Genomic DNA, 27655 nt, shown 5'->3' with positions numbered 1-27655 from the left:
GATAAAGCTGGGTGGAGTGCAAGCGTCCTGAGGTGGGTCTTTGGGGGAAATTGCTAAAGCGTTGTGAGCCTCAGTTTCTTCATTTACCAAATGGCAATATCAGTGGTGTCTAATTTACTGGAGTGTCCTGGCGTTTCAACCAATTCAAGTACGTAAAGCACACGGCACAGTGTATGACACATAACAGGTGCTCAGTACGTGGCTGCAGCTGTACGTGGCCCGCCTGGTCAATTGTCCCTGGCCCAGAGACTCGCTGCCAGCCCGTGGGCTCAGAAACTTGATCAAGGGCCCTTCCTTTGGGAGCTGACTCACAGGAAGCAGGCTTAACAGCTAAAACGTATATTTGAGTGAGTGCTATGGCTGGCATGGGGGCCAGAATGCTCAGATCCACAAGACGAGGTCATTCTCTCCCTGTAGGCAAGCCAAATTATAACCAGGAGGTTGTGAGCAAAAAGTGGGAGCCAAGTCACTGAATCTAATGATTGCTTGCTCCAGGCCAGGCTGTATGCGCAATGTTGAGCTTTCCATCCTGAAGGAGACAGGCCAGCCCAGGGTAATGGGGCTGAGATTAAGTGATGCATTCATTTCCACCAGACAGATGTCTCGTCACTGGTTCTCTGCTACCCCAGCCCTCCTGGTCCAGACTCCCTCCACTCCGCATGGAGTCTTGGTGAGTACTGCTCAGGCTGTCTTAGCAACCTTTCTTCATCTTTGACTCCATGATCGATTACTATAGCCTTTATGTGTGTGTGTTATGTCTTTAGTGGGGTTGCAGCCAAATCTTGCTGGCCTAGAGGTTTTTGTCCCCATGCGGTGATTTCTCATTTCTCTGTCCTGACCTATCAATTGTTGATTTCACAGTTTAGTTTCTAGAAGGCAGTTTTATTCCCCATCTTCCCAGTTTCCTGGCGAGGTTCCGTCTCACAGTCCCATCTCTGGCCTTAAGTCAGATGTAGAAAAGAATGTTTAAGTGCGTAAATGCATTTTTAAGCTCTTTAAATGTAGATTTGCTGGAATAAACTCAGAAACTTTTTCAGGTATTAGCAGTCCGGCCAAGAAACCAGATGTTATTTGAAGAAAATATGGATGGGTTGTCTCTTCATATTTATTAGTAAGCTGAGAAGTAAGTTTTAGAATTGGATCAACTTCTTAAGATTTTTATTTTGCATCCAGATAGTTATGGAAAATCCCACTGATAGTTACTGTGGAATGACTAGGATTTTCCAGGCTCTCTTTTCCCTGAGATGATGGAAAAGATTAAACAACTTTATAAGCTTCAGATAAGACAGCCTCAGCAGAGAATGGGAAATATTAGTAACTGATACTATTTTGTTTTCTGCTTCCAACTATCCTTCCTGACTCCTTGGCTAAACTCACAAGTATTACATCTGGAAGACCCAGGAAAAGAAAGAAGATTATTTTCATATTTCAGCGAGTGTGTTGAATTTTGTGGAAGAAGCAGTGTGGGATACTGAATGAATTTTGTTGGGCCACCAGTAGCTTACCGCGCCCACTTACAAAATGGTGGCTTGGCGGTTGGAATTAATGGTGCTACTGATACAGAGTGAGCAGAGAGGGGTTAAGAGAATATGCCCGGGTGTGGTAGGGATCATATCTTAGAAGACTATTTGACTACCAGTCCTACAGGTTCAGAGATTTTGGCGGGGTGGGGGGACGGGTAAAAGATGAAAAGAAAATAGATTCTCATTCAAATTCTGATCAGTTCATGTCAGTCTCAGTTTTCCCTGAGAATTCTATTCTTGGAGAGCAGAATATCATTTCTGTTTTGTATTTTTAGAGAAAGCCACATAGTGTTGTGTAGAGAGCACGGACATGCAGTGAGAAAGTCATGGGTTGCCAGACATGGCCTCTAGCCCTGGCTTCACCACTTGCAACGCAATCCCTTACTTCTCAGGATATCAGCTTTTCATCTTTAAATTTAATTTTAATGATCTACAATGTTTATACTAAATACTCTTAGGCCTTTGTCCTTAGAGATTAAATGATACTAATCATTTAATGATTTAATGATACTAATCGTGCTTTTATTACATCAGGCTGATTCCTGTTTCTACCATGATACAATGAACTTGACATGGATTCTAATTTTTTTCTCAGCTTGTCCCTTTGTGTAGATAAAACCAAAATGCTTTTTCTTTCTTCTCTTTTTCACCTATACCTGTGTTCAATGGGTAAAGAGGGGCCACCCTTAAATGCTTTGGTTGCAAACTCAGAAGGCTCTCCTCTGCGTGGGAGCCCCGAGTACACCAGGGCATGAATAGCACTGCTTCCAGAGTGTTCCTCCACGTATCTGCTTTGAAAGATTAATTCCAAAGGCTGTTACCACACCAGGTAACTCCAACGATCATTGTGTCTCAACAACAGGATAAGGGTTTTTTTTTTCCCTCCAAATATCGAATTTTATTTTATTTTGCAACCATCCCGCTCTTACAGAAAGGTCACAGTGATTAGTACACAGCCAGTTTTTCCCCCTGAATCATTTGAGAGTGAGTGGCCCACTTGATATCCCCACGACCCCCAGATACTTCAGCATGATTTCCTGCAAACAAGGATATTCTCCCGCGTGACTGCAACGCAGCCCTAAGAATCAGGAAATTAACACGGATTCATTTCTACCATCTGAAATGCAGTTGTTCTGTTATGTTGTGTATCGCAAAAAGGACCCAGTTTCTATTCAAGCGTTGCATTTAGGTGTCCCGTCTGGAACAGTTCCTCGGTCTTTCTTGCACTTTGACGACAAACCAGTTGTTTGGTAGAACGTTCCTCACATTTGGGTTTTTGGTTGAAAGTTTCTTTACGTTGATATTCTAGTTATTCACCCGCGGCAGGAGTATCACAGAGGTAGTACTCCGTTCTTGCTGTACCCTGTGATCACTTGGTTCTCTTTGCTCGCTTGTCACTTGGTTAACTGATGGCTGCAAAGTTTCTTCAGTGTCAGGCAACACCTTTTCACTTTGTAATGAAGAAGTATTTTGTAGGGAGATATTTTAAAACCACGTACACATCCCATTTTTCATGACACCGAATTTATTCACTTACGTATATCACCACACCCTCAAGGATTCTCACTGTAATGCATTTGCTCTCATTGTTTGGTTTGATGTTCACATTGTCCCAGATCTGGCCAGTGGGCACCGCTCTAAGTTGCCTTTTATGTTCTTTTAACAAGCACCTCTCATTCTTTGAGCACTTTTTTTGCTTTTTTTTTTTTTTTTTTTTTTTTTTTTTTTTGCCACCATAAGACATCCCCAAACCATCTATACTCTCTCTGCTAGAGTCTTGGAATAAGGCAAGATTTGAGCCATTTCTCAAGAAGCTCTGGTTACTTTTACTGGAGGATAATATTTGGGTGCCAAGATTTCTGCTTTCATTATGCTCATGGCTATTAGGAGGCTGTGCTCCCAGACCCCTCTCAGTGGACAAAGGAAGGGGATGTAGATTTGAACACACACACATGCACACACACACACACGCACACACACCACCAGTCACTCACTCATACACATACACATAGATTTACATGTACATACTTTGCTAAGCTTCCGCTTCTGATCCATATATGTATTTGCCTAGAACCTCCAGTTCCACCCCGCTACCACATGGTTTGTTTTCATAGGCCCCTTCTCAGAGAAAACTGGCTCCCATTATTCAGTTGGAGTAGGTCACTGATGGTGCATTGCTGTGATGTCCTTTCCCGACATGGGTGCCCTCCTCACCGCACTGGACTCTGCACCCTAGGCCGGGCCATGCAGATGGCTCTCTTGCTTGGCCCTCCCTTGTGACTTTAGACGACATTGTTGAACGAGGGGAAGGCAAAGATCAGTTTATGTTTTTTTAAATGTTTGCCTTCTTTTGGATTTCTCAGGGTGGTATGGTTGTAAATCCTCAGAATGCTTCTGTGTGGCTGGGGGAGGTAAATTCGTAGGAAGGGCTCCGTGGATTTATTTCATCACCAACCTTGTTTTGCATAGATGAGGCCTTCCATCTTAAGAAATCATGCCTTTCAGAATTTCAGAATGACTCTTTTTTGCCTTTATTCCCTCCTCTTGCTCTCTGCTGAGATCAAGAGCCAGCATTTTCTTTTATTATTAGCTCAGGAAGTCTGACTGCTTGTGGCCTTTTGATCCTCGAAAATAAACCATGCTGATTTGCAAAAGTGAGTTTTTCTTCAAGGAAGAGATGTTCTTGGAAGCCTGTAAAGTTTGCTTTGAGTCTTAATTCAGTGGGTGTGTTGACCCTGGATTTCAGAGAGTTGATGCTGGGAGGCAAAGGAGAAGCAGGCAGTGAGGAGCATTTAGTGCCAAGGAAGACAAGCCCCACACAGTAATAGGGCTGGTGGGGTGCAAGACCAACTTATAACTAGAAGCCAGAGGTGGTCCCCCAACTTTTGTGAAAGCGTCTTTACTTCTCTCCGTCAACCTTGAGCTGTTTCTTCCTGATTCTGCCCTCGAAGATGGCGGTCGGGGGCACAGTGCCCGAAGATGTGAAAATATTCTACCAATTAGTGGTTTGTTTTTCCTGGAATGAATGGGATTGTCTTCTATTTCCCCAATTCCAGTAAAAATCTTCTAGTTTCCCCTTTATAATTTCTTTTATTTTACCCATCTTTAAAGAAAAAATTCCTCTCTTTATCCCACCAGCTGAAACACCATGCTCCCCTTCTATTTAAAGCAAATCTCACGCTAAGTCCAATTTTCGCGCCCCCTCCCCGCTGCTCCCTTGAACCCCCTCCGACCAAACTTAGAGCATCACACCTCTGCTGAGATTGCTCTGCTCAAGTGCAACACGTTACTAATCGAATGATCTTTTATCAGCCCTCCTTTTACGGTGCTCATTTCCTCCATTTTGATATCTTTCTTCACAGGGCCTTCAGGACCCCACATTCTGCCGGTGTCCTTTCTTCTACGTCATTTCCTTTTCTTCTCAGTTCCCTTTGCTCTTCCTCCCCTTCTTGCAGACCATTGATGGTAGAATGTCCCAGGGCACAGGCTTTCCATCCCTTTACTTTTTTTCTTTTTTTTAAACAATTTTTTAAATGTTTTATTTTTATTTTTGAGAGACAGGGAGAGACAGAGCATCAGGTGGGGAGGGGCAGAGAGAGAGAGGGGGGAGACACAGCATCCGAAGCAGCTCCAGGCCCTGAGCTGTCAGCACAGAGCCCGACGCGGGGCTCAAACCCACAAACCGTGAGATAATGACGTGAGCTGAAGTCGGACGCTTAACCGACTGAGCCACCCAGGTGCCCCTCCTTCCCTTTACTTATCTGTCTACACCCCTCTGTTGGTGCCCTCAGCTAGGTCATGGCTTCAGATGGCATCTCTGCACGGAGGACTCCCACACGTGTGTCTCCAGCCTTGAGTTCCCCCGTGAGTCCTGTGTCCTCTCCCCTGAACCTTTATATCCAAATCCTGAGTTGACCTCTTCCTTTGGATCTCTGACCGTCATCTCAGACTCAGCATACTCCAAACCGATGCCTCCCCTGAAAACAAACAAACAAGCAAATCAAAAATCATTCTTCTTGCAGGTTTCTAAAGTGCAGCTAACTGCAACTCCATTTGCTCAGGACCAGCCCTTAGGGCCATCTCTGATTTCTTCTTCTCCCACATGCCACAAGTAATCCATAAAGCAAATCCTATTGACTCTAATTTTGATAGAGACTCACCATCTGACCACATGTTCGCTACCATCCTGAGGGTCAAACCTTCATCGTTCTTGCCTGGGCTTTTGGCACTAGACTCCTAATGGGTCCACCTACTTCGACCTTTGCCCCCTTTCTGTTCTCAGCACGCCAGCTTTGAATGATGACTCTGCTAAAAATATTGTATCATATCGCTTGTCTGATCAAAACCCTCCAATGCCTTTCTGTGTCTGAGGGTAAATGTCCTTACACGGGCCTGGCCACCCTAAGGGGTCTGCTCCCCACCCACTCCATCCCTTGTCCCTGACCTTGTCCTGCAGCCTCCCCTGGTTGCCAGCTCGCTCCCCCGCTGCTGGCACTTGTGTTGTTGTTTCCTGTGCACAGAAGGCCTTTTCCCTAAAAAGCTGCATGGCCCCTTCCCAAATTCGACGGTCTCTCCTGCCAACATTCTCCTACACTCCACGTCACTGCCTTACACGCTCAAGATGCTTACCGCTATCTGACTTACTATTTAATGTTTTTTCAACCTGTTTTCTCATCTCCTCTGCCTCCCCTTGCCCCAAACAAGGCTCCATTGTTAGGACTTTTGCTTGGGTTGTTGCTGTATCTCTAGCACCACAGAATCAGATTTTGGGGGGAATACTTGAATGAGGGGATGACTAACAACGGTGACATATATATCTATTGTAGAAGGATAAGCAAAGAGGAAAAAAGTTACCCATAACTGCTCAACCAGTAAGACTACATCTTCCGAATAGCCTAGGAGATTTTTAGATGCCCAGCACGCATACCGTAGCACATACTGTTTCACAACAGGCTTATTTTCACTGAACAACACACTGGGCAAGCTCATCCATACGGACTAGTCCCCTTCTCTCATCTTTGAACTGGCGTCTCCTCCTTCAGGTCTCAGCTCACCATCTCCTCAGAGGGACCTTCTGCGACGCCCCCCACCAGCCACTCTCCGTCACATCCTGTTCTGATTTCCTCGGGGCGTGATCCCTGTGTGACATCGTCTGGTCAGTTCATTTGGTGTTTATTGTCCATCTCTCCACCGCCAGTGAGAGAACTTTATTGGTTTGGCCGATCACCCAAACCCCGGCACCTGGAAGTGCTTGGTATATCATAAGACTCAGTTAATGTCTGTTGAGCAAGTAAGCACCGTTTTGATGGCTTTGGGACGACTAGCGTTATACGTGTTCATGGTGGAAAATCTAGACAACACAGAAGAGCAGAATAAAGAGAGTAAAGATCACTTGTAGTCCCGCCATATAGACTTAAGAACCCTGATGCATGTGCTTCTGGATTTCTTTTCCTACTCCTGTGTATGAAATTTTGAAATTAAGAGGGAAACACGGTCTGCATTTTTTTTATTTAATAAAATGCTGTGCATGTTTCTCATGCTGTAAGTACCCATCAACGGAACCATTTCTTTCTTTTCTTTTTTAATGTTTATTTATTTATTTGAGAGAGCAAGAGAGGGAGCGCAAGTGGGGGAGGGGGCAGAGAGAGAGAGAGAGAGAGAGAGAGGGAATCTCAAGCAAGCTCCATGCTCAGTGCATGATCCCACGACCCTGGGATCATGACCTGAGCCAAAATCAAGACTCGGATGCTCAACCAACTGAGCCACCCAGTCGCCCCAGCAGAACCATTTCTGATGACTGTGTGGTATTCTAGCTAATGGATAGAGCACAGCTTCTTGAAGCTGTCCCTTATTATGGGATAGTTATGTATCTTTCCCCTCTATTGTCCACATAGCATTATCAACTACAGGTGAGATGGAACTTAGGAGGGAGGAACCATGAACCCATGACTTATGAGGCCGTGAACCACCAGACTAGCTGGCGAGGCGTCCAGGTTCAGCCATGATGAATGCAAGGCCTTTTGAGTTTGCCTGAAAATACTTGCAGGGAGGACTATATAGACTACTACATGTATAACCTTGTATTTGTGTGCAGTTCTACGTGTACCATTTTTTAACGCATTTTGGATACATTCCTAGGTAAGAAAATGATAGAAAAGGGATTTGCACATTTTTAAGTTGTGACGACTTTGCCCTTCAGGAAATTGTTCCACCTGGCAGATTTTTCAGCTGGCAGAATGTGAGTGGTCATGTTTCCCACACTCATGCCTGTAGGCGGCTATTTTTTTTAAGATTTTTAAAAATGTTTATTTATTTTTGACAGAGAGTGAGAGAGCAAGGGAGGTGCAGAGAGAGGGGGGGACAGAGAATCCAAAGCAGGCTCTGGGCTGACAGCGGCGAGCCCGATGCAGGGCTCGAACTCGTGAACAGTAAGATCATGACCTGAGCCCAAGTCAGACACTTAACCAACTGAGCCACCCAGGCGCCCCAGGAGCCTAATTAATTTTTTTAATGATTTCTAATATGATAAAGAAAAAACAAGGGCAAAATGACATGCCTGTGGTGCTGTCACAGCCCTAGTGACTCTCATTGTGTTGTGACTGTTTCTGAAATTTTACATGTAAGTCTCTTACGGGCTGTTGGTTTAACTAAGACACTCCATCATGTTCAGTAAATATTTTTCTGACCTATTTTATAAAGAATTTATTCTAATTGGGATGGATATGAAACTTCACCAACCTGGTGGTTTGTACTAATAGATTGCTTTACGTTAAACCAACTTGGCTCTCCTAAAGTAAATTCTAATTTATCATTATGTATTAGTCTTTTAATAGTCTGCCTGATTTGACTCACTAATATTTAAGATGTGGTTTTAATCCACAGCCACAATTCAGCTTGTGTTTTAGTTTTTCATTTTCTTTCTGTATTTTAATGTAGAAAAAGCTTTGCAAAATGATAAAAGAATTGGCAAGCTTTCTATATGTCTCTATTGCTGTATAGCCTTGAGGTTGGAAAACATTAATTCTTGAAACCATTAGGACCCAACTCCTTTTGGAGAAGTAACTCTTTGATCTCTTAAACATCAAAGATCTAAGATCTCACTAGACCTCTGTAAGAGTTTTTTTTACCCCCCTCTGGTTATTTATTCACTTAATTGTATGTTTCATTCTGCATTCGTTTTGGTTATTTATATTTTCCTAGAAAATCTTCCATTTCATCAAGATTATATTTATCACCCTAATACATTTGTATGTGATGTTCTCCAAACTCTGAAACAACTCCACCTTACCTATCAATATCCTTTTCTTCTTCCCAATATTCTGCATTTGTATTTTCTTCTCCCTCAGGATTACATGTTTAACAATCAACTTGTGGATTTATGGAATGGTTTCATGGTGTATTAATTATCGTATTCTATATCATGTATCTCTTTTGTCCAGAACAATTCTTGACACCAAATGGCAGTGCCCACCCATATTTTGAAAAGGTCTGTAAGCAGGCTTGAGGTGGATCCCACCTAGGAGAGCATACCAGGACCTCCAGAAATGGATTCTCCGGGTTCCTTTCATCCATGAGCTAGTCCCCAGCTCTTCCCTCATCAAACACTATCTTCAGTGTTTCTCTTGCTCCACAGTCCCAGTTTTGGAGAATTTTCCCTCATATGGGCATTGAGAGTTTCCCAAGCACTGATGGCTTCCTTCAGAAGCAGTGCCTCTTTGAAGGGAGAGGCCGTGTGAGGAATCTGACCCCCAGCAGGGTGCCCCCCTGGCCCTCAGACCCTCCAAACAATGGAGAAGCTTTTGGACAGAGGGCTTCTAAATAGGAGGCAGCTGTCGCTGGACAAAAAGGCTGTGCTGCCCCATTCACGGGAGGCTGCTTTTGTTGTGGCTGTCGCTAGATCAACTGGGAAAGTTCCAGAGTGTGAGCTCTGCCAATGAGTGAGAACCGTCAGTTTTCCCGAGAGGAGGCACCAAAGTAACCCCTCCAAGCTGCCACAGTGTCTTAGTCAGTTCAGGCTGCTGTAACGAATACCAGAGACCTGGTGGCTGATAAGCAACAGAAGTTCATTGTTTACAGTTCTGGAAGGTGGATGTCTGAGATCAGGGTGCCAGCATGGTTGGGTAAGGCCCTCTTCTGGTCGTAGACCTTCCGTTGTATCTTCACATGGTGGAGGGCGCCAGCTAGCTCTCTGGGGCCTCTTGTATAAGAGCACTAATCCCATCCATGAAGCCTCTACCCTCAAGACCTAATCACCTCCCAGAGACCTCGGTCCTCCTGCCATCACCTTGGGCATTAGGTTTTCAATATCAGTTTGGTAGGGTTAGGGGAGGGACTCAAACACTCAGATCATAGAACCCAGAGAACCTGCTGTTCTGGAGCATCTCAGAAGTTGCCAAGGAAGATGCTGTCAGATGGGAAGATGGTGGAGGTACAGGGCCAAGGGCACATCAATTTCTTGGGCTGGCATAGCATCATCAGCTACAGGTGAGATGTAACTTAGGAGGAATGTATGAGGCACCATGAACTACTACGCTAGTTGGCGTGGCATCCAGGTTCACCCCTGATGAATGCCAGGCCTCCTGAGTTGGCTTGAAAATACTTGCAGGGAGGACTGTGGTAAGCGAGACCATCTGCATTGACTCCAAAGCTTCTAAAACAGTCCTCCCACCCCCGCCACCTCACCGAATCCCTTACTGAGATACATTTTATATTCCCAGGAATTATAAATCCTTCTTCCCAGAATGTCTCACCGAGGAGCTGATTATCCAATCAAGTTGTGAAAGGCAGATGTTCCTCTGAGGAAGATGCCAGAGAAACCATGGAGTTCTCTGAGTTGGAACAGGGCAGTGGACCAGTAGACAGTTTTACCAGCTCACCCTCTGGGGAGGAGAGGTGCTGGGGAGAGAATCTGCTCCAGACTTAATATCCACTGAAATGCCATGTTGAGCGCCGTGTTCTGATGTGGCTTATGTGTTTCTTCTGCATGTGGGAGTCCTCTGTCTCTGAATTGAGCCTTCTACCCATCCCCTTTGTCATACACTGTATTTTGGATCATGATCCCCCCTCACCCCCCTCTGCCCCCACCGCCCCATCCAGCGCCATGTATTGTCTGGCTTGCCCTGAGGACCCCCAAGGAGCCACCCTCTTGCTGTCTCAGTTCCCCTAAGGAGTTAGAGGGTGAAACTTGGGAATCCACTTTTCTGTCACCAGAACACAATTTCTTTTGTAAAGGACGCGTGTTTACTTAGGTCCCACTCACTATGTCGAAAAGAATTTAAAGTGTTTGGATGGTTTCTAGTGTTTCCTTCTTTCACTAGGCTGAGTCAAGCCTCTATAAGGTCAACTTCCTCACTTGTTAAGCACAGAGGACTTTTTATTTTGTGAGTGTTTGTACAAACTTCTAAGTAGCTTTGCCACAAAAGAAACGTAGATTATTTTATTCCTTTTATTATTCGCTGCAATTTCTTTTATGCTAATATTCTTATCTACCTGAATCCTTTATTTTGATTCATGTTTATGTCAGCTAGAAAATGTATTCAATTAATTTTCCTCTGCAAGGGTACTGGTGCCATGGTATACTTCCAGAAAGTTTGAATGTCTGAGAACATCTACTTATTGCTATTTTGCATAATGGTAACTTTGGGGTGTATACAATTCATTGGATAATAGGGGCACCTGGGTGGCCTAGTCACTTAAGCACCTGACTCTTGGTTTTGGCTCAGGTCATGATCTCACAGTCTCCTGAGTTCGAGCCCCGTGTCAGGCTCTGTGCTGGCAGTGCAGAGCCTGCTTGGGATTTCCTCTCTCCCTCTCTCTCTATCACTCCCCTACGCATGCTGTCTCTGTCTCTCTCAAAATAAATAAGCAGTTCATTGGGTAATAATGGTATTTTTTGTTTAAAATTTGCTGTGGCATTTAGAGCTCTAGAAGAGAAGTCTGATACCAAACTGATTTTCGTTTAGTTTTAATAATTTTTTTTCTGCCCTAATTTTTGTCGGTTGTTTCTATTATTATCCTGGAACATCATTAACATCTCCAGGCTATGTCTAGCTCTAGAGGAAATTTCATCTGCTGTTTCTGGAGGCTTGATACTCTCCAAGCAAGAGGGAAGACATTCTCTTTGTTCCTTTAGAATATCTCTCTACTTACATGTATTGGTTCTCTTACATCTGTTCCCCCCAAATTTCTTTTTTTTAATATTTATTTATTTCTAAGAAAGAGAGGGAGAGAGAGCAGGGGAGGGGCAGAGAGAGACAGAGTGACAGAGGATCTGAAGTAGGCTCTACACTGTCAGCACAGAGCCCGACGCGGGGCTCGAACTCACAAACCATGAGATCGTGACCTGAGCCCAAGTTGGATGCTTAACCAACTGAGCTGCCCAGGTGCCTCATGTTCCCCCAGATTTCTTAACTTGTAAAAAAAATTTTTTTTAATGTTTCTTTATTTCTGAGACAGAGAGAGACAGAGCATGAGTGTGGGAGGGGCAGAGAGAGAGGGAGACACAGAATCCGAAGCACGCTCCAGGCTCAGAGCTGTCAGCATAGAGCTCGATGCGGGGCTCGAACTCATAAACCGCGAGATCATGACCTGAGCAAAAGTCGGTTGCTCAACCGACTGAGCCACCCAGGCGCCCTGATTTCTTACCTTTCCATTAGCCTTTTCATCCCTTCCTATGTTTTTCCTAGAGTTCTGGAATCATACCTTTTAACGTGCTGTTCTGTTGTTTGTTTGTTTCCTATAGCCCAAGTATTCTGTATCATCTCTGCCACATTTTCTATTTTGATAATCATGTTTTTCATTAGAGAGCTATCTTTGTGGTCACATATTCTTTTTTTTTCTTAAATTCAGTATCATCCCAAATCCCAATGAAGGTAAAAAATAAGATTTATATTTTAGAGTCATTAACGTTAGCTGGAAGAATGTCTGTGTTCATATTTACACACAGTGGCAACTGATAAGTTTCTACTGAAAAGCGGAGTGCTGACGGTATGAACCTGACTGTCCTTGTACCCTCCCAACCTTCTTAATACCTTCTGATGCGTAATTCCAGAAATCACTATGTACCATGGCAACATGGGTACCTTGGTGCTAATGAGGATCTTTCTTTTAATGTTGAAAAAAAAAAAAAAAGAGACAACTTGAACTATTGTCTCATGATAATTTTTCATTATCTTCCATCAGCGGGAAGAATATATGCCTGTGCCAGTATTCCTCCTGAAACATTTTTGGGGGGAAAAAAAAACGCTTCAATTTCTTGAGCAGGCTTTTCCTCTTTTGAACTAGAATCCAAGCAGTGGAGGCCCGTCACCTTACAGCTTCTTAAATTGCACGCAAAATTATTCTTTGATTTTACTTTTCCTAGGGCTGCATTCTCAAGTAATTTAATATTCCTTTTGTTGTATGTGGTTGGTATCAGCCTACACAATGAGTTTGTGTCTAACACAACAATTTTGAAATAGCGTTTTTCTTTTATGTCTCATAATTACTGTAGGGTGTAACTCAATCCCGGTACACGCCAGAATGGCAAGTGGCCGAAGCTCCATTCTTCCGGCCTCGAGTCACAGAGCTGGCATGAATTGCTAATATATTATATTGCATATTAAACGAATCCAGAGTTGGTCCAATTTCTTCCATAAAAGCCAAAGTCCTTTTGAAATCACAATATAATATCTGTACACTCCCTTTTCTGTAATTTAAGATATCTTGGATGGCCAAGCAGTTATACGTGGATGGGAAGAATCACAGTGTTAGTGAATTAGGACGAATCTGATAGGAGATCAGACCTGGAGTCCAATCCCGGCACATTATTTACTACTTAGTTATTCTCTGAGCCTCGTATTTTCTCATCTGGTTAAAAAAAAGAAAGAAAGGAAAAAGCTAATAACGTGTCAGCCAGCTGAATTTGCCAGTCTGTAACCTCTGCCTCAGACTGTATTTTTTTCCCCTTGACTACTCTGATTCAAGACAGAAAAACAGTTGCCTCCTGGCTCTACGGGCAGTAGCTATTAAGGTTTCTCCACACCCAGGTCAGGCTCTGGTATTGTGGGTCCTGGGATTAGCCAAATCCTTGGGCCCTGCTCATTCTGGAATGAAGGGCTCCCAGAGAGTTGTTAAAAAAAGCATCTGATAGATAAGAACTATAAAGCAGTGGATTTTACTTATTTCATCTAGGGTGCTTTCAGCTGCACGTGTCAGAAAATTGACTAATGGGGGCTTAAACTACGAGGATGATTGTAGTTTACCTCAGAATTCTGGTGATACTTGTTCCTTAGGTCTGACTCAACAGTATCATCAAGGCCCCTGGTTCTTCTCCATCCATTTACTCTAGAATGTTGGCTCAGAGTTGCAAGATGGCACACTGACTTGTTGCCTCATGGCTTTAAGATGGCTATCTCCACTCTAAGCATTATACCCTTATGTTCAAAGACAGGAAATGAAGGACATAGAGCAGGACAAGGAGTCTGCTTTTTTGGGAAAAGAGAAATCTCCAGGGCATTTCTTCACCCAACAGACTTCCTTTTATATCTCCACGGCCAGAACCAACTGTACCCCCAGCTCCAAGGGAAACTAAGGAAGTGAGTAGATGAGTGTACTTCCTCAACCTCTATATTGAGAGGCAGGCAAGAGAGAAAGGGTCAGATGCCTGCAGGGCTGCTACAGAGGGGTCCGCTATCGCATTCAAGATTGGTCTCCCCTTCATCCTTCACCCCACCTGGAGGAACTAGACCTTCTTTGTTACACAGCCGATCTGGTCTTACATACACAAGTCAAATGCGTAGTTTCCCTGTTAAACATTAACGGGTGATAGTAAACGTACCCACTGCCAGACTTTTCTACAAAGCTATAATCCCTTGCATTTATGTAACAATTTTATATCTGCTGTCTCAAATCATCTTCATAAAAATACTTTGAGCTTCAAATTTTTGGTCTTTCTTTACATATGAGAAACAGGGAGATTAAAATTATGATCGCAGGTCACCAGTAGGAGATTGGGAGCCTGGATTTCTTCACCTCAGCTTTGTTTACAGTGCAGTTCATGCTGTCTGTAAACCTTATCCTGAACTAGACAGAAAGATTTTCCCCTGCCTTAGTATAGTTGGGCAAACTTTTTAAAAAATGTTTATTTATTTATTTTGAGACAGAGAGAGAGAGCAGGGGAGGGGCAGAGAAAGAGAGGCGGAGAGAGAGAATCCTAAGCAGGCTCCATGCTGTCAGTGTGGGGCTCAGTCTCTCAAACCCTGAGATCAAGACCTGAGCCAAAACCAAGAGTTGGACGCTTAGCTGACTGAGCCACCCAGGTGCTCTTAGTTGGGTAAATTTTCAGTACTTTTTTTTTTAATTAAAAAAATTTGTTTTAATGTTTATTTATTTTTGAGAGAGAGAGAGAGAGAGAGACAAAGAGCATGAGCAGGGGAGGGGCAGAGAGAGGGAGTCACAGAATCCGAAGTAGGTGCCCGATGCAGGGCTCGAACACACAGACGGCAAGATCATGACCTGAGCGGAAGTCAGATGCTTAACTGACTGAGTCACCCAGGCACCGCCCGCCAGTTCCTTTCTAATGAAAAAAAAAAAAAAAAAAAAAAATGAATGAAGTTCTACATCCAGTTAAAATTCCTTTTGGGAAACAATATCTTGTAAAATATAAAATGGGAATTTTATTTGATCCAACAATTCTAGTCTATAAACTTTTCATAGAGTTGTAAACAGAGAAAGCCAAAAGGGTTTACCTCCAATTTATATTCAGCTTTGTTAATATTAACAAACTGTGGAAATAATCTAAGTGATCACAAGTAGGAGATCACTAAAGCAAAACATGGTGTGTGTGTGTGTACATAAACACACATGTGATGCATGTGCATATATACACAAACACATACACACACATATATGCATATATACACAAGCATATACATATATACACATATGTACACATACATATACACACATATACATGCATATTTATACACGGGCACATATATATATATATATATATATATATATATACATATATATATATATATATACACACACACACATACATATACACACATATACATGCATATGTATACACAGCATTCAAACACTAAGGGGGCACATCAAAGTCACAAATACCAGCCGGAAGCAGCTCCCACTGAGGGAACTTGGGACAATTTGAGCATCATATGGAATAATGACTTTGTTGTGCATTGAGTACATAAAAATCCTTGCGTCCTGGGTGGTGATTGATAGATAAATAGATAGATGTCATTTGTTATACCATTGGTACCAATCTACCAATCTCCAGTGACAATTGATTCAGGAAATGGTTTTACCTAAAACCATGAGATGACAATTATTGGCTAACAGGCTGTTCCCCAGCTTCACCAAGTATTACTGATCAATTAATTGCTAACTGTGAAGGGAAGCACCTCTATGCTGAAGGCATCTGGAGTAAGGACAGGACTCGGTGATCAGAGTTGGCAGCATTGATAGTGGCATGGGACATCACCTGTCTTCTGATGTGATGCACCAGGAGGTACACAGCCCACTCAATTTCTTTCCAAAAGTCTTTAGCCAAAGCACATCAAGACTTTAGAATCCACGTCTAGTTTGGAGGAATGACAGGATATAGAGGGACAAGTTAAATTAGGAAACTGACAAAAATGTAGAATGGGGAATATGTGCGGATATGGAATCTTCAGAGAGTCAAAGGCCACATTAAAAATAAAAAAGATAGCAGTGTTCCAGATTTTTAAAACAGTAGAAACATAACAACCAAATATATTGCTTGAGACTTGACTGCATTCTGATTTTTTTAATTTTTATTAAAAAAAGTTTTTTTTAACATTTGTTTATTTTTGAGACAGAGAGAGACAGAGCATGAATGGGGGAGGGGCAGAGAGAGAGGGAGACACAGAATCGGAAGCAGGCTCCAGGCTCTGAGCCATCAGCCCAGAGCCCGACGGGGGGGCTCGAACTCACGGACCGCGAGATGATGACCTGAGTTGAAGTCGGACGCTTAACCGACTGAGCCACCCAGGCGCCCCGACTGCATTCTTATTTTTTTTTTTTTTTAATTTTTTTTTTCAACGTTTATTTATTTTTGGGACAGAGAGAGACAGAGCATGAATGGGGGAGGGGCAGAGAGAGAGGGAGACACAGAATCGGAAACAGGCTCCAGGCTCTGAGCCATCAGCCCAGAGCCCGACGCGGGGCTCGAACTCACGGACCGCGAGATCGTGACCTGGCTGAAGTCGGACGCTCAACCGACTGCGCCACCCAGACGCCCCTGCATTCTTATTTTTAAAAAAGAGTTTAAAATACATTTTGGGGGACAATTGAATATGAGCCAGATATTAGCTGGCATTAGGGAATGAATTTTATTTATTTATTTATTAAAAAATTTTTTTTAATGTTTATTTACTTTTGAGACAGAGAGAGACAGAGCGCGAGCGAGGGAGGGGCAGAGAGAGAGGGAGACACAGGATCCAAAACAGGCTTCACGCTCTGTGCTGGCAGCACAGAACCCAATGCGGGGCTCGAACCCACAAACCGTGAGATCATGACTTGAGCCGAAGTCAGGCGCTCAACTGACTGAGCCACCCAGGTGCCCCTGGGAATGAATTTTAATTTCTTAGGCGTGATAGTGGTAGTGTGGCCAGAAAGCAAAAAGTCCTTGTTTTCGGCAAATATTTAGAAAAAGCAAATATAGCAAAATGTAACAATTATTGAATCTAAGTGGTAGACACAAAGGTGATCATTGTACTAGTCCTTCAACTCTTCTGCATTTAAAAAATATTTCAGGGGTGCCTGGGTGACTCAGTCGGTTGAGTATCCGACTTTGATCAGGTCGTAATCTCATGATTCATGAGTTCGAGCTCTGCGTTGGGTCTGTTGCTGTCTGTTGCCCACTTTGGATCCTCTTTGCCTCTCCCCTGCATTCCCTCTCTCTCTCTCTCTCTCAAGATAAACATTAAAATAAAAAAAATTAAGGTAAAGTGTAGGTTAGAGAACATTATATTCACTCATTAAAAAAGACATTAGATTCACTCATTTGTGTAAAATGTGTCTGGTACACATAATGAAAACTCAGTACGATATTTGCACAGCCATGTTCATAGCAGCGTCATTCACAATAGCCGAAAGATGGAAACAACCCAGGATCCATCCACAGATGAATGGATTATCAAAATGTGCTATATGCATTCAATGGAATATCAGCCTTAAAAAGAGAAGGAAATTCTGACATGTGTTATAACATGGATGAAACTTGCAGACATTATCCTCAGTGAAATAAGCCAATCACAAAAGGACAGCTACTGAATGATTCCACTTGCAGGAAGTCTCTAGAGCAGTCAAGTTCATAGGGACAGAAGGTGGAAGAGTGGTTGCCAGGAGCTGGGCGGGGGAGAAATGGGGAGCTGTTTCATGGGCATAGAGTTTCAGTTTTGCAAAACGAAAAGAATTCTGGAGACTGGTTGCACAACAATATGAATGTACCTAGCACTATTGAACTATGCACTTAAAAATGCTTAAGATAGTAAATTTTATGTTCTATTTTACCACAATTTTAAGAAATTTAAGTGAAAATATCACTATATGTTTAGCCACAGAGGCAAAGAGTTGTTATTTCTGTAAGTTCGAGTTGCTGGGCAATTTTTACTTCATTTTCCATTTCTGTACTGTTTGGATTTTTTTTTTTTTAACTTTGAATGTGAATCAGTTTTACAAAAACCAGACATCCATTTTCAAAAGATCTAAAACTTCTGCAGGTTTTCAGTGTTTTGGAGAACATGCGGGTGGTAGAGGCTAATATTTAGGAAAATGGATTTTCAGGAAACAACAGAAATGGTCAATGTAGCCTGAGAATTTTGTCAGAAGCAACAAAAATCCTTGGTCCCACGAGGCGAGCGGCAGAATGGAGCCCTGCCTGGGCCCTGCATCTGCATTGAGGCTGCTGTGAGAGCTCAGCCTGCTGACCCCTTGGCCGGGCCTGGATGGCCTGACCTTGCTCACAGCCCAGGCCTGGCAGGGCCCTCCCGGGAACTGTGCTTTGCTTGGGGTCTGGCCAGCAAGGAGGAGTTTGCAGGCTGTTGTTGACCCAGGCCTGGCCTGCCCGCCTTGTCCTCCAAGCCCTTTCCAGCACCTCACCTTGCTTGCACCCCGGGGGTGTCATTTGTGACTCCCATCCTTACAACTTCCTTTGCTTCAGAGCCAGGCTTTGATCTTGCTTCCCGGGATCGAGTTTCTGTTGAAGACAGTCAGTCCTTTGGGTCTCCGGAGGTAATAACCCGCACAGCATCCCAGGCAGATGATTCATTTCAACCCTGGCTGATCTCTGCATTTTGACCTAATGGCTCTATCAGGCTCCGGAGCCTGTATCCTATTTGCGACGGAGAACCTTATGTCTGAACTATGAATGTGTTCCCATAAACACCCAAGCCACAACAGCACTGTGAAAAGCTTCTTTTCCAAAACTGCCTATGGATCAGTACTCGCTTTTCTACCCATATGGGATTTTGAAAAACAAAAAACAAAAAAACAGTTATACGGTTGTATTTGGTTTCCCGTTGAATTAATATTTTCTGTCTTACTTAAGGCACTGTCAACATAACCTTGGTATCAGATTATGGCCTCTTTTGAAAATACTAAATATTTTGAAAGCAGAAAAGTTACAGAGAACACTGTAACAAACACCTGTGTTCAGACCACCCAGAAGTAATAAAGGTTAACGATTTGTAACGATTCCTTCAAGTCTAGAGTTCTCATTTTGAAATTAAATTTTACCTCTGTGTGTGTATGGGCAGAGCTGGCCTCGGCACCCACCCCTTGTGCCTGGCAGAATTCCTTTCCTGGGGCGCGGCTGGCAGAATTCCTTTCCCGCTGCCCCTTCCTTTCCCCAGCTGGTGGCTGCCCAGGCAGGCGGCGGTGGCCAGGGGTCCGCCATGACACCGCATGACACACAACACAGCTGTCCCAGTGGCTGTTCTCCAGGGCTCTAGGTGGAAACCGCGGAGTCCTCAACTATCTTAGAGATGAGTCCTGGTTATGAGTCACACAAAAAGTTCCAAGCAGAAGAAAGGAAAGTTTATTACAACAGAGGACACAGGAATGCATCCAGGGGGGACCAGCTGTTGGAATCCCCGCTTCCTGGTGCCTCTCTCTGCTTCATTCTTCCCTCTTGCTCAGTTCACATGTTGGAAACAGCCTCCCAGAGCTTCTGAGTTTACATATGACCTGTGCAGGCGCAATTCCACATGTTTGTGGGTGAGGATCTGATGGTCTTGCCCTGGGCGGGATGTTCACCTCTGGTCCCGTAAGCTCCGTGGAGGGGGGCCTGCCCATGTATGGCCAGAATGGCTGCCAGGCTCCCACCTTCTGCGACCTGTGGGTTTGGGAGCTAAGGGCTGTTCTCAGGAAGGACCCCGCACCTCTCCCGCCCATGGTGCGTATCTTCCAGGGGGCAGTCACTACGCTTTGAGAAGCACGCCATCGGGGTTTCAGCAAAAGTGACGAATGGCTGTCTAGGCCAATGCCTGGGACTTGGGAAGGCACAAGGGGCGGGTGCTGATGGTGAGGAGAAGAGTAAGGAAGACAGTCACCTCTGAGGGCACACAGTGTTCTGTGGGGCCCGCTGTCAGGGAGGATCGTAGAACAGGATGAATGGACAGTGCTCTAAAATTGATATGGATGTCTTTGTACCCTTTTTTTAAAAAAATAAATATTTATTTAGAGAGAGTATGTGCAACTTGGGGAGGGCAGAGAGAGAGAGAGAGAGAGAGAGAGAGAGACAATCCCAGGTAAGTTCATGCTCTGTGTGGAGCCTGACTCGGGGCTCAAACTCACGAACCACGAGATCATGACCTGAGCAGAAATCAAGAGTCGGACGCTAAACAGACCGAGCCACTCAGGCACTCCGGGTGTCTGTGCTCCTTACACGAATGTTTAGACTGATGTGCCAGGGATTTTTCTGGGCATGAGAAGACAGTGACAGTCCAACCCCATCTCCTTCGAAGGCCTTTCAGTAGGGTGTGAACCCTGCATGTGTATTATAATGAGAGGTTGGCTCCACGTTTATGGGAGCACTGTCGGAGCAAATGAACACTTCCTTTTCTTTCTGTGATCACTCCCATTTCTAAAAGTCTGTGCATGGGTTTGACCCTCATAAGCCATTTCAAGTGTTTCCTGGAACGAAGCAGGATAAGTATATACCTAAATCTATAAAATGAGGTCATGTGTACATTTCCATACTGGCTCGGTAGAAAGCGAAAGCATAACGCTAAAATAGTGGTACTATTTTGACCACATAGACAGTGATCATTTATAATAGTTTTTCTAGAAAATGCTTTTTAAGCTCGGACTTGGGATGGCGAACATTCGCCCTGGAGGCAGACGGAGGCTGTGATGTGGAGTGAGCCTCACATACCACAGATAATATGTTGGTTGTCTTTTATTTGCCCATCGAAAGCACCCTCTGTAGGCTCTTCACTGTGTGAGTTCAAGGCCTGCAGTCTCACTCTGCTGGACCAGCAGTGGCCCGAGTCTCAGACTGACGATCAAACACATTTCGGAAGCCCCCCCCCCCCCCCCGCCGTCCCCCACTGTTGGCTTCACCCAGCACCAGGATTACTTAGCTTTAAGATTGACGCAGGATTGGTGACAATGCCATGTGCTGGGAGACAGGGCGCGTCTGCAGACTCCTGGCCCAGCCTGGGAACACCTCCGGCTCGCTCCACACATGGGGCGTGCACGTGGGCAGGAGAGACGAGGCCTAGAGCATGTGGACAAACTGTGTGGAAACCAGTCGTTCTGGGATCCCCTCACCTTCTGCCTGCTTGTCTCAGCCTCCTCCAGATGTGGGAGGAGGGCCCAATTTTCACACTGCTGTGCCTCACCCCGAAACCCATTACTCATGACTGACAGTTGAGACAATGGGGCACAGGTGTGTGTTCTGACCTCAGCGGCTTCTCGATGCCCTACATAGGGCACCCCAGTAATGCCCGATTCAGTGCTGCAAGGAGAACTGAACCAAGGAAGGGTCAAATCCTCCTGCGTCCCTGTGCTACAATGTCACAAACCAGCTGTTAACCCAGGGCCCTGTCTTCCCCATGTTTGTAGCCTAAGCACAGAGTCTGGCATATAATAGGTGCTCAGTTATTCAATATTCAGTTTTGAACTCTTAGTTTTAATTATTTTGTATTTAGGTTATCAAAGTGTCTAGTGCTCATAAATAAATAAATAAATAAATAAATAAATGCCTAGCAAGCCAAACTGTTTTTTTCTGCTTGTCCTATTCCAAGAGTAATTCATATTGCAGGCCTTTGGACGGTGTGCTGACAAAAGGCATGACAACTGACAATAAAGTCCTGATATGGTCTCTCTATATCTGTCTTTCAGATTATTTGAATATATTTTGCTCTATAAGGATGGAGTGATGTTTCAGATTGAACAAGCCACCAAGCAGTGCTCCAAGATCACCCTGACGGACCCCTGGGACCCTCTAGACATTCCTCAGAATGCCACCTTTGAGGACCAGTACTCCATAGGGGGACCCCAGGAGCAGATCACCGTCCAGGAGTGGTCCGACAGAAAGTCAGCTAGATCATGTAAGACTTCAAAAACTCTCCAAGTGCTGCGTCCCAGAAAGCATGATGGGAAAAAAGGTTAAGTTCACTAAGGAAGGTAGTTAAGGAAATTGACAAGCTTAATCAAATTGTTTAATGTCCCCCCGCACGTGCTTTGAAGCCCCCTGTGTAATCTGCTAGTGGTTTAGCTCCAGGGTATGCGCCCATCACATTTGAAACACCTCTGCCTTCCAGCACCACCTGTACCTTTCTGCCACCTGGCTGTTACGGGCTTAGCCTTGGCTCTGACGTTTAATGACCCTGAGATCTATGACACGGAAGATGTCTGTCTAAGGTACAGATAAGTCCCCATATCACTTCCTCAAGTTACAGTGACCAGATCTTCTCCTGTCATTCTGAGTGTCTGCTTTTGCATATAGACGGAAAGTTGTTCTCGGTGGTGCTTCCATATGCCCACCCCGAAGCTGTTTCGAATACACAGGCTTTATGGTGCCTGCAGGAAACAGTCGAAAACAGTGCGAAAACAGTTCCCTCCATCCCCACCGCCGAGTGTAGCATATAATTAGCATATGACCTAGCGATTCCACTTCTGAGTGTATATCCGAAGGAACTGAAAGCAAGGACTCAAGAAGATATCTGTGCACCCATGTGTATAGCAGCATACTTAATGACAATGAATGAATGAATAATAATTCCTCCAGATGGTGGAAACCAACCCAAGTGTCCCCCAGCAGGTAAATGAATCCCCGAAACGTGGTGTAAACAGACAATGGAGTATTATTTAGCCTTAAAAAGGAAGGAGATTCTGTCACACGCTACCATGTGGATGAACCTTGAGGACATTACGCTGAGTGAAATAAGCCAGTCAGCAAAGGAAAACCACCATATAATTCCACTTACATGAGATGCCAAGAATAGTCATGTTCCCTGAGACAGAGAGTGGAACGGGGGTTGCCAGGGGCTGGGGGAGGGGAACGAGGAGTTAGTGTCAAAGGGCACAGAGTTTCAACTGGGGAAGATGAAAGAGTTCTGGAGATGGAGGTGGTGATGGCTTAGTGCTGTACTTAATGCCACTAAACTACTTAAAAATAGTTACAATGGTAAATTTTATGTATATTTTCCCACGAGAGAAAAAGAAAGCAAACAACACAGGCATTTTGCCTTACCTTCTACATTAAAAAGTCACCCCCAGGGGGCGCCTGGGTGGCTCAGTCAGTTGAGCTTCCTACTTCGGCTCAGGTCGTGATCTCACGGTTTGTGAGTTCGAGCCCCGCGTCGGGCTCTGTGCTGACAGCTCAGGGCCTGGAGCCTGCTTCGGATTCTGTGTCTCCCTCTCTCTCTACTCCTCCCCTGCTCACACTTTGTCTCTCTCGCAAAAGTAAAGATTAAAAAAAAAGTTTTTTTTAAGTCACCCTCTCTTTCTCTTACAGATGAAACCTGGATTGGCATTTATACAGTCAAGGATTGCTATCCCGTCCAGGAAACCTTCACCAAAAATTACAGTGTGATATTGTCCACGCGGTTTTTTGACATACAGCTGGGTATTAAAGACCCCTCGGTGTTTACCCCGCCGAGCACCTGCCAGATGGCCCAGCCGGAAAGGATGGGTGAGGATTGCTCCTGGTAAGCCCGTGAGCACAGAAGTGGTGGCCTCCAACGTCATCCCCACCTCGAGAGGGATTTGAGGCTTTTGAGAAACGAGAACCTTCACTGGAGATAAATGTCATCATTGTAGGAAGATGCACATCGATAGGGGGTTCTTTGTATATACGATTTTTTTGACGATTCAAGCTTTGTTTACAGAAGGGAGTGGACTGGAGAATGTGTGGTGACAGGAATGGGAAGAGAGGGCAACCCTGGGGGTTTCAGACAGGTGCACAGCCTGTGCGGGCGCTGTGTGCTTCTGCGTGTGCAGGTGTATTTAAGTGTGCTCTCTGCCTGTGCAGGTGTATCCAAGCACACTGGCGTGCACGGGCTGGGGTCAGCGGGAGCACTTTGCCTTAGCAGGGAGGAGTGTTTCACTACTGACTTGACTGAGGACTGCTGGACTGCTGCCACGTGGTGGTAATAAAATGCAGGACGATTTTGGTCAGCTTTACTATAAATTTTTATGTGCTCTACAGATAACAGCTCCTTTATTGCCCGCACCTGGGTGGTGACTGCTCCCCCAGCCCCGCCTCCTGCTCCCATGGCCACTGACAAAGTGATTCCTTAAAATCCCTTCCAGAAGTAAGGGCTTTATGGCATGACCCCACTGATGGAAATTTGGGGAGGAAATGAGAGGCCGTAATGCAAAGTAATGATTCCTCCAAGAGACACTGTAAACAAGAGGGTTTGAAAATCTTAACGTCTGTACCTGGGTAAGCATGAGCCATGTATGCTTCCTTTTTTCTATGCAAGAGTATTGATATGTATGTGCCGAATCACCACATATTTGTCAGGGGACCTAGAAAGATGGATAGTATTCTCCAAATAGCATCGAATTGGAAGTCAGGAGACTGCTGTCTTCAAAATCCAGGAGTGGAGTTCCTTTGTACTTGAACTCCTTGGGTTAACGAAATGCACTGTGCTTTCCCTCACCCGGGCCTTCCCGGGGCACTGTTTCACAACCTCTTTGTCTATACGAGCTCCGTGTATCCCTGCCAGCTCAGCTCGCACTTGACCTTCAGAGAGCAGCTCCTGAACCTGGATCGGGTGCCCCCGATAGCTTGAGCACGCTGTTCTCACAACACTGCCTCGGCCGTGTGTTAATTTCCTGCTTACTGGACACTATTGCCCACTAGCCTGGCTACGAGCTCCTTGAGTACGGGTACCACGTGGTGTTAGCTTTTATATGCCCAGCACCGAGTAAGTGCCTGGCACATGGTCAGTGCCCTAAACATTTGTAGAGTGGACGATGCCAGCCTGTGTGGTCCTTAGTTTCCTCATCTGTTCAAGGGTTGGGTTGGGTTTGCTGACCTCTGGGGAGAGTCTCAGTAATAAAATTTATGATTCTAGATTCTTCTGCTATCGTGTTTCATCTGGCTATCATCTGTTAGTAGGAGAAACGTGTGACATCTATAACATGCTGAAACCAATCTGTACTACAGTTTATTTCAATAAACAGATTTAATCGCATTTCGTGTTCTTTCATATATTTACTCTTGTCATATATGTGGATTCTCTTGGTTATTCGGGGGTTCAAACTCCGCTCTGATGAATAACGTGCTTCCAGTGATCGTTATCCTCTCTCAGAGGCTTGCGCTTCCCCTCAAAGCCCAGTTGCCTGGGCTGGAAGCCTCAGGGGCGTTCTTGGCCCATTTCTCTCCTTTATCCTCACAGGTGATCAGTGTCCCCAGTCTTGTCAGCGTAGCTCCTGCGTGTGCCCTTGGCCTCCATCCAGGTCTAGGTTCTTCTGCTCACTGGCCTTTGTGAGATCTTCATAGCTTCTGTCTTGCCCTGCTCTTTTCTCTTCAAAGCCATCCTCTGCTCAGTCCGTCAACCAGTCAGTTCCAAGGCGGTACTGAGACCCCGTTATCTCCAGGGCCCATGCCCCTGGAGTCTCAGAGCAGAGCGAAGCCCGGGCAAGGCCGGCATCTGGAATGCACAGATGGGGACTTCTAGCTGCCTTCGAGCCGGTCTAGCCTGGTAAAGCCGTTGTCACAGCGTCTGCCCACTTCCTATCTCTCCACCCACAGGATGGTCCCCAGTCCTTGCCGAACTGCCCATGTCCCCTCAGCCCGGGATCTCTGTCTCTGCCCGCCCCAGTGCACATCCCCACTGGCAGGAGAAAGGAAAGGAACTCCTTTTACTTTGTGCAGGGACAGGCAAAGCGGGTGCCCTTTGATTTTGCCGACGGCCTATTTTAGTAGTTAGGCCATTCTGCCGATATGAATACAAAGGCCCTCTTGCAGAAGGATTTTACATCTGCGGGACTTGACTTCACCTCTGTTGGTGCCCCGTCCTCTGGGTCCCCACTGTGTCAAAGTGAGGGGGAGGCTCCTTAGTGTGGTGCCCCCAGCCCCGTGGATCAGGCCTCCCTCCTTTCCCAGCCTCAGCGCTCACACTGCTCTCTCTTTCCCAACTGCCACCCGAGCCTTAGAAGCGAGGCCTGGGTCCCCCTGGGTGGCAGGAGGCCTTCCCTAGTCACCACTCTCTGGGACATCAGAGTCAAAAACAAGAGGGTCTCATCTGTCGACATGGCATTGCTGACGACGAGCCGGAGGAGGACCCGGCGCCATGTTGGGCACACCCTGCGTCATGTGTCTCTGACGGTCAGGCCACCTGGGAGCCACTTCTACGTCTCCCGAGACAAGTTGCCAGGACCCACGAAAGTGCTGGCGTGTTCTCTGCCCTCCGCCTTCTACTCGGAAGGCCCATCCCCAGTCAGAGCCAGGCCTCCTGCTCCTGCTGGCCCACGGGGAGGCGAGGAGGCCTGGCCTCTCTGTCCCCCACTGCTCCCTTATCAGGGTGACTTTCTGGCAGGAAGTCTTGCTTTTGGAGATAATGTTGCACTTCCTAAAGTTGGGGCACGTTTTAAAATTATTCAAATGTGTCAAGAAGGCCAAAGAGTTGGGATCTCTGAGGGCCTTTCTGACAAAGTACTCTTAATTTGCCACCGCACCTAAACTCCACACCCTTTGGAAGGTCATTTACTTACCTCTTGCTGCATTTCCTTTATAAACTTCACCCACTCAGTGTTCCCTCTGTGATTTTATTTTTATATATTTTTAAAAGTCTATTTATTTTGACAGAGACAGAGAGAGAGAGGGCACGAGCACAGGAGGGGGGCAAAGAGAGAGAGGGATAGAGAGAGAGAATCCCAAGTAGGTTCTGCACTGTCAGCATGGAGCCCAACTGTGAGACCATGACCTGAGCAGAAACCAAGAGCTGGGTGTTCAAAGGACTGGGCCACCCAGGCGCCCCACCCCTCTGTGATTTGAAATCCCTTTGCCTGTGTGTTCACCTGTAATACAAAGGGTGTTCTTCACTTTTTCCAAGGATGTAGGTCTTGTCTTCCTCCTTCAGTTGAAAGCACCTTCGATGCAGGAATGGTGTCCTGGCTGTTCTCATTGAGCTAAAATGACATCAGCTGGAGGAGGCAAAGAGCTGCCTCAAAGTCTCATGAATAATTTATGAGATTTAAAGGCGTCTCTTTAAAAGACAAACCTGGCTTTATATATGGATATTCCGGTATCGATAATCTTTTCTACCAAGAACTGTGCTAGGATAATGACCAAAATACATTTTTATTTGCTTTATTTTATTATTATTATTATTTTTTAATTTAATTTTTTATTTTTTTCAATTTACATCCAAATTAGCATATAGTGCAACAATGATTTCAGGAGTAGATTCCTTAGTGCCCCTCACCCATTTAGCCCATCCCCCCTCCCACAACCCTTCCAGTAACCCTCTGTTTGTTCTCCATATTTAAGACTCTCTTATGTTTTTGTCCCCCTCCCCGTTTTTATATTATTTTTGCTTCCCTTCCCTTATGTTCATCTGTTTTGTCTCTTAAAGTCCTCATATGAGTGAAGTCATATGACTTTTGTCTTTCTCTGACTGACTCATTTCATTTAGCATAAT

At 45.1% G+C, this 27655-nt stretch overlaps 2 protein-coding genes across 10 annotated transcripts in view; both read left to right on the top strand.

Annotated features, from left to right (window-relative positions):
- Positions 1-22005, top strand: part of NME8 (NME/NM23 family member 8) — a 104826-nt gene extending 82821 nt beyond the window's left edge. For 7 of the 8 annotated variants that reach the window (XR_006716209.1, XR_006716205.1, XR_006716203.1 and 4 more), the window contains one exon: positions 18715-19256. The gene's annotated coding sequence lies outside the window, so the exon portion shown is untranslated. Of the gene's footprint in view, positions 1-18714; positions 19257-21899 lie in introns of those variants that run through there. The other variant, XR_006716204.1, reaches the window with a different exon arrangement.
- The window catches only part of EPDR1 (ependymin related 1), a 28067-nt gene extending 2863 nt beyond the window's left edge, over positions 1-25204 (top strand). Inside the window, exons 2-3 of one of the 2 annotated variants that reach the window (XM_045494391.1) lie at positions 21900-22108; positions 23518-25204. In XM_045494391.1, the coding sequence (XP_045350347.1) occupies positions 21900-22108; positions 23518-23714 (406 nt within the window). In that variant the 3' untranslated portion in view covers positions 23715-25204. The remainder of the gene's footprint in view (positions 1-21899; positions 22109-23517) is intronic. The other variant, XM_045494392.1, reaches the window with a different exon arrangement.
- The last annotated feature ends 2451 nt before the right edge of the window (positions 25205-27655 follow it).

Source organism: Leopardus geoffroyi, chromosome A2 (assembly GCF_018350155.1).
Source record: "Leopardus geoffroyi isolate Oge1 chromosome A2, O.geoffroyi_Oge1_pat1.0, whole genome shotgun sequence".
Classification (NCBI taxonomy): domain Eukaryota; kingdom Metazoa; phylum Chordata; class Mammalia; order Carnivora; family Felidae; genus Leopardus; species Leopardus geoffroyi.
This window is presented reverse-complemented; position numbering and strand designations above follow the sequence as displayed.